We start from the raw sequence: 10048 nt of genomic DNA, 5'->3' as shown, positions 1-10048 counted from the left end.
TTGAATATGGAATAAGAAATAGGCAGTTTTAAGAAAGTATGTTTTATTCTATTAAAACTGAAAATGGCATTAGCTCATGTAAGAAATAATCCTCATGTTTTAGGGTCATAAATTCAAATATTTAGGGGTAAATGATGACATTTATAATTTACTTCCAAAAACTTCACAAGGAAATGGATATCTATTATGTGATAAGTGTTTAGGGAAAAACCATTATCGGTCTACCACTTTCTGTATGCTTGAAAGTTTTCATAATTCTTTTTACGTAAAATAATCTTGCAAATATGTTTTTACGTTAGCATTTCTATGTAAATTATTAGCATTTTATATAATATATATAACTATATTATTATGATAATGACCTTATATTAGTGACATAAGAAACAAGCGATGTATCAGAAAGTGAGGATGTAATTGAGGTTCTGTGACTGCATCCACTACTCGGAAGAGCACTTCTCTGTGCCAAGGACAGACTCGAAGCTTCACACACCCTGGGTCGAGGGGTGGGCTCATCATGCACCCCACTCTCCATGCAACAAAGCTGGAAGTGGGGCAAGAAGCTGGGGGCCAGGACCATCCTCTGGGGGTCTCTAAACACCGTGTTTATAACCACCATGCTGAGCCCACTGAAGGCTATCATTGTAAATGTCCAAAATCAATGTCCAAGTAAGATAGGCAAACTTAGGCCAAGAATCTTACCTATACTTAGATATTTCTTAAGCATCGCTAAATGTGAGAGAAGCCATGTCATGAAAATGTAAGAACACAAACAAGTCAACTTTTCACAATCCACCATCAAACTTTTCCAACAAAATATTACCTAGCATTGCTTGGGTGATAGTGAGTGGCATGAAATTGCTTAAGCTGCTCCCACGTGAGCTCCGGGATGCACAGTGGGTCATCCCCAGAGACCACTGAGTACGTGTGGTGGGGAAGAACTCTGTTTTATAGGTGCTGGGAGAATATCCTCTGATTGTCTGTCTTGAAATGTGAAGTAAATAAATAAGAATATATATATATAAAATAATACACACACACTACATTACTTTCAATATAGCCAATCGATCACATTCTGGTGCATATGCCTGTAATACTTTGCAAATAAAACTCTTCTAAAGGTAAAAAAAAAAAAACACCCCCTGCAGGCATTGTTTAACACTGTATTCAATCACTCATCACCCATGCAGAACCCAAGGATTGAGAACAATGGACTTTTTGATGTGTTTTGCAACAAACTCATAGCCAAGGGCTGTAAATCGGAGGGATCACCAGGTCTGCCTACCAGCCACCAGGCAAGTGGGGAGAAGCTGTCACCCCAACTTGAGTTTCAAGAAGACTCCTTGGAAGAAAAGACCACCAAATTGAGAATGAAAAGGTAAGAAATGGTTCACCAGCTGAGGGGGGCTATGGAAATCAGAGAGCAGACCACCTATGAGCCTCAGGGACACCAGCACAGGCAGATTGTCAAAGTCACAAGGGGACATGAAGACACGGACTCAGGACAGCAGCTCTTAATCCAAAATGGTCTCAAGACTCCTTTACACCCTGAAAAATTAACCCATTTATGCCTGAGGTTGCAAATTTTTCTTTAAAAATCAGACCTTGGCAATGACCTTGAGCTGTAGGATATAAATAACTCCCACAAGCTTAGGATTCCAATAATGGAACACTAGGCACAATTGGGTTTAATGAGGACTCGCAGCTTTTTTTGATTATGTAGGCTTTTTTTTGCCTGTGTAGGTACCTGTGTGTGTTTATATAATTTTTCTATATTCTAAATTAAAGTTGATTAAAAAAATTAAAGTATTAAAAATACTTATGCATTAAGGTAAGCCATCATTACATGTTAATATAAATATGTTTGAAAAATACTTCTCATAACAAAGTAAAACACTGACTACTTAGAGTGATGCTGTGTTGCCTTTTTTGCAAATCTCTGTAGTGTCTGGCTCAGAGGTGAAGCTGGACTCCCCCATCTGCTCTGTATCCAGCTTGCTGTGTGTCACACACACCTGTGCACTTGGCCTCTAGAGAAGTACACCATGTGGGCAGAATGAGTGAAAAAGACAATGTGTTGATAGTGGTATGAAAATAGCTTTTCTCTCACTGCAGATCATACACGGGGGTCGTCAGACATGGTTGAGACCTGCTGGGAAGAACTGCAGCCTGGCCCTGTTACCTCCTGGCTTCTGCTCACAGCACTGACCCCAGCTAATCCAAGAACATGTCACCTATAATGAGGATATTGAAGAAAAATCAACCATCTTCCAGATGTGTCTATATCATGATACGGTACATGGGTAAGGTAAGCTGAACACAACATAAAAAAGAAACCTTACAAACGCTCCCTTCGTCTCATTAAAGATGACTCCTTTAAAGATGAAGGGCATCTGGGGGTCGCTGAGGTTCTCATATTCCAGCCGCCATCCTTCCTGCCTGAGGGCAAATAATTATAAGCTGACAGTGACTCAAATACTAAAGTCTGTATCAACTAGTTAATCACTCATGACATAGAAATCCAGCTCACGTAAACCTGGGAAAAAGGTCTCATGCAAATACACTGAGAGGAGATTCTGAAAGTCCTTGGGATTTTATGTGGAAAATGCATACAGAGTATAATCACTAGCTGGGTACAAATGAAAAGTGAAATTGTAAAATTTAACAGATTTCTACTAAAATTATTGAATCTCAAGCCTCATTTCCCCTTTATCCTAGGACAGTAAGTTGTAGCTATTCTTGAGATGGGGCAGTGGCTCCATGCTCTGGCCCCCGACCTCAGCAGCCGTCCCAGCTCATCAGCCTGAGTGCCAGCTTTCCCATCTCATCTCAGGATCTGCACTAAACGGGCACCAGGTCTTTCTTTAGCGAACATCTGAACTCTCTCAAGTGTCTCCAGAGACTTTCACACGTCTACAAAGATGACCTCATTCTGTAACAGCATGGATTTAACTTGCTCTTCGATGTCACTCCTTCACAGAGTGCACTGTTCATTGTCACCCTATCCACTAGTGTCAGTCTTACTAAAAGTCAAACATCAACGTTAGTGGTAACTCTGGAGGCCTGGCATTGTAGCGATATCCCCAAGAGAAAATTGTTTTGAACCTTTCTGGGAAAAGTTCACGTACGTTTTATTCAAACACTAGTTTTTATAACCTCGCTACCATGCGGCTTTCCTGAAGGATGAAATTTCTGACGTCCTTCAAGTAGAGAGAGATAAAAATTTTTCTAGAACATTAATTGCCCACTCCTCTCATCCCTTCTCAGAAACTAACTGAATTCCAGTGGATGTGCCTGGCAAACCCAAACACGGTTTTCCGTTCAGGATGCTGGTCTTACCTGTGAAGGCGTTCATGAACGGGGAGAGGGACCGGTTCAACATTTGGAAGAAAGGGTCTCTGCACGGATATTTCCGAGACCCACAAAGGACAGTATGCTCAAGAATGTGAGGAACACCGGTACTGTCCATGGGAGTGGTACCGAACTGCACGCTAGGGAAGAAGGAATGGCACGCCAGGGAAGGGAGAGGAACAGAACGCTAGGGAAGGAGAATGATTAGAATACAAAACGTTCATCTTAGTGCTGCGGACACAGTTCCCAGATGCATCATCACCTCAGCTACTAGAAATCATCATTCAGCACCATAATCCTCCAGCCCAGGGTTTTCCAACTCTAATGTAAATCATTGATTCAGACTATACAATTGTATTTGATGAGATTGTAAGTCCGTGTAAGCTTTTCCTTATTTTTCAAGATGCTCTGTCAATAAAAATACTAGTGAGATGATATTTAATCCACATAACATACAGTCAGTGCTTTAAACCAAGCTTGTCTAACCCACAGCCTGCAGTCCGCATGCTCAGGATGGCTTGGAATGCATCCCAACACAATCCCTACACTTTCTTAGAACATTGAGGTCCTCTATTTATTTTTAAGCTCATCAACTGTGCTTAGTGTTAGTGTATTTTGTGTGTGGCCTGAGACAGTTCTTCTAATGTGGCACAGGGAAGCCAAAAGATTGGACATCCCTGATTTAATCGCGTTCAAGACCATGTTCTTACAATGCACCATGTACCTGAACAGATTATTCCAGTCTTCTCTGGCCAGGTGTAAATACCTGGCTCCTCTGTCATCGTGGCTGAGCTTCATGGCCGTCAGGAACAGCTCGGGAACACATGTCACCTGAGTTAACCAGAAAAACACGAGCAGTTAAACGTAGACAAAATAGCCTGTGAAATAGTGATCTTCGACACACTGAGAAAACTGGCTTTTCTGCCTGAAATTAGATGATACCGGGAAGCCAGTATTTCAGAGCTGGAGAGAACAGAACCGTCCTGTCCAAGTCACTTATCCTACAAACAAGAAAAGTAAGACCTAAAGAAGACAAATGAGAATGTGTGTATATATGTATATTTTTGAGTGCTCATTACTGGCTGAGTGATTTTCATTTTATTTTAAATTTTATTCTTTTTTGGCTAGGCATTTTCTAATCATGTCACATAGAATCCTGTGAGAGATATTCTCATCCTCATTTACAGATGAAAAAACGAGGCTCAGGGTGATGAAACAAGCTGCCCGAATCAGAGCCAGGATTCACCCTGGTGTCTGCCCTTCCCACGGTGTGCTGCACCTAAGTAACAGCACCCTTTCCAACACCTGCTGAGTGCCTCCTGCTTTTGTGTACTGCACCTCAGTAACACAGCACCCCTTCCAACATCGAGGCTGTGTGCCTCCTGTTTCTGTGCATATAATCTCCTGTGAGTGCCCGAAGCCACGGGCATTACCAGGGAGGGACAATGCTGGAGTGGAGCTAGCCCGGCGACAGTGGGGGAGGGTCAGGATCCAGTCTTTGCTTCTCCTAGTTTGGGATAGATTCTACCGGTGGTAGCTGTAAGGACAAAGCTGGGGCAGGGCAAGCTGGAGGGGCTGGAGGATAGAAATGCCCCCAAAGATGAAAGACTCCCCACTCCGGGGCAGGGTGGAAGATCTTCTTCTACCTTAGGCAAGCCTCCTGGTAAGTGTCCATACTCCTCGGTATGAAAGAAACTGTCTTCTCTTCCAGTCATGCCGGCCGGCTCTCTCCCATAATCACATACAGGTCCTGTGATGCACCACACCACTTGCCACCCCCCTCCCGTCCAGGTGCCATAGATCACCTGGCCAAGAAAGCACACAACAAATTAAGCTATTGAGAGGAGGTGAGACCTCGCGTCTCCCTCAGCCAATCTGGGGAGCCTGCCATCCAACAGTCATGCATAAAGTGGCCCACTATGACCTGCATCATCTATCACTGTTAAATTACTTGTTTCCAAGCTTACGGTACTTTGTATCAAATGATCAAATACATTTAAAATCAGCGATACAGTGAGATGTCTCTTTCTAATAATATATAGCTTTAATAATAATATGGCGTTCATGGTAGCTATTTCTCAAACAAAACATGACCTCGTAAGTTTCTATGGCTGGACTTACTGTGGCTCCACACTTTTAATCCCAGCAGCACTTTGGAGAATAGGGTATGGTTTGGCCTCGTCCCCACCAAATCTCATCTTGAATTGTAGTTCCCATAATCCCCACATGTTGTGGGAGGGACCTGGTAGGAGAGGTGATGAATCATGGGGGGTTCCCAATAACATTCTCATGACAGTGAGTATGTTCTCAACTGAGATCTGATGGTTTTATAAGGGGCTTCCCCTTCACTTGGCCATTCTTCCATACCACCCTGTGAAGAGGTGCCTTCCACCATGATTGTAAAGTTTCCTGAGGCTTCCCCAGCCATGCAAGAACTGTGAGTCAATTAAACCTCCTTATTTTGGCTCATTCATTATAAATTACCCAGTCTTAGGTATTTCTTCATAGCAGTGTGAGATTAGACTAATACACAAGACAAGAGGATTGCTTGAACTCAGGAGTTTGAGACCAGCCTAGACAACAAAGTTTCCACCTACACCTACACCTTACACCTACACACACACACACACACACACACACACACAATGAGCCAGGCGTGGTGGCATCTTGTCCCAGTTGCTTGGGAGACTGAAGTGAGAGGATCGCTTGAGCCCAGGAGTTCGAGGCAGCAGTGAGCCAAGATCACACCACTGCACTCCAGCCTGGGTGACAGGGTGAGTCCCAGTCTCAAAAATAAGTACATTTCTATAAAATTTGAAAAATAAAGGAGAAGAATCTACCACTCTGGGTGAGGCCCTTATTAATAGTAGCCAGTACTATAAACCCAGGTGTCTGCCCGACCTTTGCAGGATTTCACAAATGCACTAAGGAGTCTGTTGTCAGGACTCCCATGCCTGGACCTTGCCTGGAACCCCCTAGTCACTTCCCTGGCTCCCTTGCTGGAGCCCTGCCCAGAGGCAGCTGCTTTCTCACACCACCCTCTCCAGCTCTTCCCTCTCCCCCAGCAGCAGCAGCTCCCACTCCTCCTCCCGCCCTTGTCCTTGGCCCTCATGGCATCCACCATGTGCCTCCAGTCAGAGCCGCGTCAGTCTTTCTAGACAGTAAGCTGTTTGTCTTTTACATTTGCTACAACATCAAGCATAGCACAGAGCCAACAGCTGGCCAAATATGTGAAGTGTTGTCATTTTTAGTTACTACGCTTAAAAAAAGAAAAAAAGGAAAAGGTTTAAGCAAATAACAAAACAAAAAACAAATGAATCTATTTTAATATAAACCCAAGTAAGTATAGGTCCACAATTTCTTCTTTATAATTTTGAAACCTAAGTGACTCAGAAAACTGAATGATTCTGCAGAAGTTTAGAGCAAACTATTTGATGGCAAAACCTGACTGAACAGATCAGGGCACTGAGTCTTCGTGCTCATACTCAGCGAATCATCAGGTTTGGCCGCAGAAACCCCAGTGTGTCTAGGGTTTCTAGAAGGGCGTGCTATGTTGGGCGGGGCTGTGCAAGTGATACGGAGGAAGCCCAGTGAGGGGTAGTAGGAGCAGAGGAGTGGAGCCTAGTAGGTGGGGATGCAGGTGAGCTGGGCCTTGGGGATGGGGCTTGCAGGAGATGGGGTGGAGCCAGTGGGGTGGTGCTGCAGGCAAGCTGGGTCTTGGGGGCGGGGCTTTGCATCACCGAAGAGCTGGGCCTTGTGGGGCAGGGCTGGCAGAAGAGGGTGGGGCTTGGTGATGGACGGGGCATTTCAGGTGAGGGTAGTGGCCTCTCGGAGACACTTATAGGCCAGCCAGGTGAACCTTGGTGTCGTCTCTCTGGCCTTGGTCCTGTGGCTCAGGCTGTGCCCAGCAGGGAAGGCGGCCCGATCGAGCTGCGGTCTCCACCCTGAGAGCGAGGGCTCCTTTCCCCAGTGCAGGTTAAAGCACCGTGTGTCCACCTGTGCAGTGGCTGGTCCCCATGTGACCTGGAGGGCAGAAACCCTGGGTCCTGCCGCTGGTCCAGAGCTTCTGCTTCCCGTTCCTGCAGTTCCTGGGAGGTCTGTGTGTCCAGGGGCTCTGATCCCTGCCTCAGGACCACGGGTGAGGGGTCAAGTTCGCCCGCTGTGGAGCTGGCCTGGATCTTGCTTCTGTGGATCCTCGCTGTGTGGTTCTGGAGCAGTTCTGTCCTCAGGAGAGGGATCCTCACAGCTGCCTCTTGGTGCCGTGAGAAGAATTAATAGGACAACCCCCGGGTAACTGCTCGTAGCCCTGTGCAGGGCCAGCCCTGTGTCTCCACCAGTTCCTTCCCTCTGTGTTCCCCCACACTGTCACATCGCCAGCCTTTATTTCCTTTTCCTTGGACCCAGGCAGCGAGTGCCCCGCTGGCCTTGGCAGCCCCTTCTCTAGCCTGTCATCAAATCACTTCCTGACGGACAGCACTGACCAGCCATTGGTGTCACCAAAGCCCCACAAAATAGAACCCAACTTTTCTATTAAGCTGTGCAGAGCTGTCCCAGCCCCACTTCCCACAGGCTGGCCTCATTCACCATGGGATCCGTGGTTCTCACCTGGGGCTGGGGGTGCCCCTGGCATCCGGTGGAGAGTGTCAGGGATGTCCCTCCAGGCCCAGTACAGTCCCCCAGCCAGTGGCCCACAGACAGCAGCACCCAGCCTGATGTCTCTGTGGCTTCCGGTTCCCTGAGGCCAGCTGTGCTTTGCTGCCTCTTCATCCTCTCAGACGGGTGCCCTCTCTCCACTTTCGCTGGTTAGCAGTGTTCCATCCATTAGAGCTCAAAGCACTGCCTCCCGGCAGCGCAGCCCCTCCTCTTGGAAGAAAAAAGGGCCGGACACGGTGGCTCCATCCTGTAATCCCAGCAATTTGGGAGGCCGTGACAGGCGGATCATGAGGTCAGGAGATCGAGACCATCCTGGCTAACACGGTGAAACCACGCCTTTACTAAAAAATACAAAAAAAACTAGCCGGGCAAGTGGCGGGTGCCTGTAGTCCCAGCTACTCTGGAGGCTGAGGCAGGAGAATGGCGTAAACCCAGGAGGCGGAGCTTGCAGTGAGCTGAGATTCGACCACTGCACTCCAGCCCGGGCCACAGAGCGAGACTCCGTCTAAAAAAAAAAAAAGAAAAAGAAAAAGAAAAAAAAGAAAAAACAGGCTGTGGTGTTTGAAAAACAAACAAAACCGTTTGGTTTGTTGGTTTGTTCTTCGACCTTCACAGGCTCCTAGGTCACACGTTTCAGTGTCTCAGCGAGTGACTTTCTCTCTGGAAGCCGTATCAGCCTCTTGTTTGATGATGTCAGCCACAGCAGAAAGAAGCACTCCATAGGCCCCGTGCTCAGCACCTTGGCATGAGCTCTTGCCATCTTCTGTTCATGCTCATCACAGCTCTGTGCAGTGGGCGTCCTCCTGATCCATGTGGGAGGATGGAGGCGGAAGGGTGAGTGACGGCAGGATCACGTGAGGGGTCTCTCCCGAGGTAGGGAGGGGAACCGGCCCAGGACCTCAGTGCCCATTGCATCCTTCTTCCTCCTCCTCTGCCTCTCTGTGACTATTTGACTCAGGCTGCAGGGACAGACATAAGTATGTGCAGAGTGCTCCCCTGGGGTTGTGTTCTCATATTGGCAGGGAGGGATGTGAGCGTGTACAGAGCGTGTGTGCACACCTTGGTGGTGTATGCTGGCATTGGTAGGGATAGATGTGAGCGCATACAGAGTGTGTGCTGGCATTGGCAGGGACAGATGTGTACAGAGCATGTGTGCACACCTCGGGGGTGTGTGCTGTTGTTGGCATGGACAGACGTGAGCGTGTACAGAGCGTGTGTGTACCCCTGGGGGTGTGTGCTGGTGTTGGCTGGGACAGATGTGTACAGACCGTGTGTGTACACCTCGGGGTTGTGTGTTGGTATTGGCACGGACAGACGTGAGCGTGTACAGAGCGTGTGTGCACACCTGGGGGTGTATGCTGGTGTTGGTACGGACAGACGTGAGCGTGTACAGAGCGTGTGTGCACACCTGAGGGTGGGTGCTTATGTTGTTTTGTAAGTGGCAAATACGTAGCCCTTGCGTCGGGCAGCCCTGCGCCCCTGCTGAGTCCGTCAGTGGACCTTGGGTTGGGGTCTCCATCTCCCCAGACAGCACTCGAGTGTCTTGAGGTTTCAGATTTTTCTTCTCCTCCAGGTACTTGGGCCTCCTCAGGACCAAACATCAGAACGAGCCAACTGCAAACTACAAGAACGTTCAAATCCATCTTCAGTAGGAAAAACAAAAGCAATTGGAATAATTTTCCAACATGACCCCGTGGCTAAGCCATTAGATACTCCAGCCAACAGATTGAGTCACTTTAAAATTCACACCGATTAAAATGGTTTTGAGAGTTGCAGAGCTTTGCTGCTAAACTTTGAAATAATTGAAGCGTTCTGCTCCACTTGCTTACTAACTAGGGTTGGAGATAACTTTCAGTCCAAAGTAACAACCTTCTAAATCCAGCTTAGATTCGATGCTCCCACTGACACAGGAAGAGACAGTGGCCCTTGTTCATTCTCCTGTGTTCACATACTTTGTCATTTTTTTTGTGTCCTGATCATCACTTCTGCTTTTCCAATTCAAACTAAAGGGAGTTTAGTTCTGTTTTGGAGAAGCTGTGGTTAGTGG

At 47.0% G+C, this 10048-nt stretch overlaps 1 protein-coding gene across 1 annotated transcript; it reads right to left on the bottom strand.

Annotated features, from left to right (window-relative positions):
* Positions 1-2499: 2499 nt before the first annotated feature.
* Positions 2500-8115, bottom strand: LOC116272583 (presequence protease, mitochondrial-like). Its single transcript, XM_031661333.1, is given in 4 exon segments — positions 2500-2582; positions 3337-3488; positions 4073-4179; positions 7954-8115. Coding segments are annotated over 4 exon segments (504 nt in total).
* Positions 8116-10048: the final 1933 nt, after the last annotated feature.

The sequence above is a fragment of the Papio anubis genome, unplaced genomic scaffold (assembly GCF_008728515.1).
Source record: "Papio anubis isolate 15944 unplaced genomic scaffold, Panubis1.0 scaffold1307, whole genome shotgun sequence".
In the NCBI taxonomy this organism is placed as follows: domain Eukaryota; kingdom Metazoa; phylum Chordata; class Mammalia; order Primates; family Cercopithecidae; genus Papio; species Papio anubis.
This window is presented reverse-complemented; position numbering and strand designations above follow the sequence as displayed.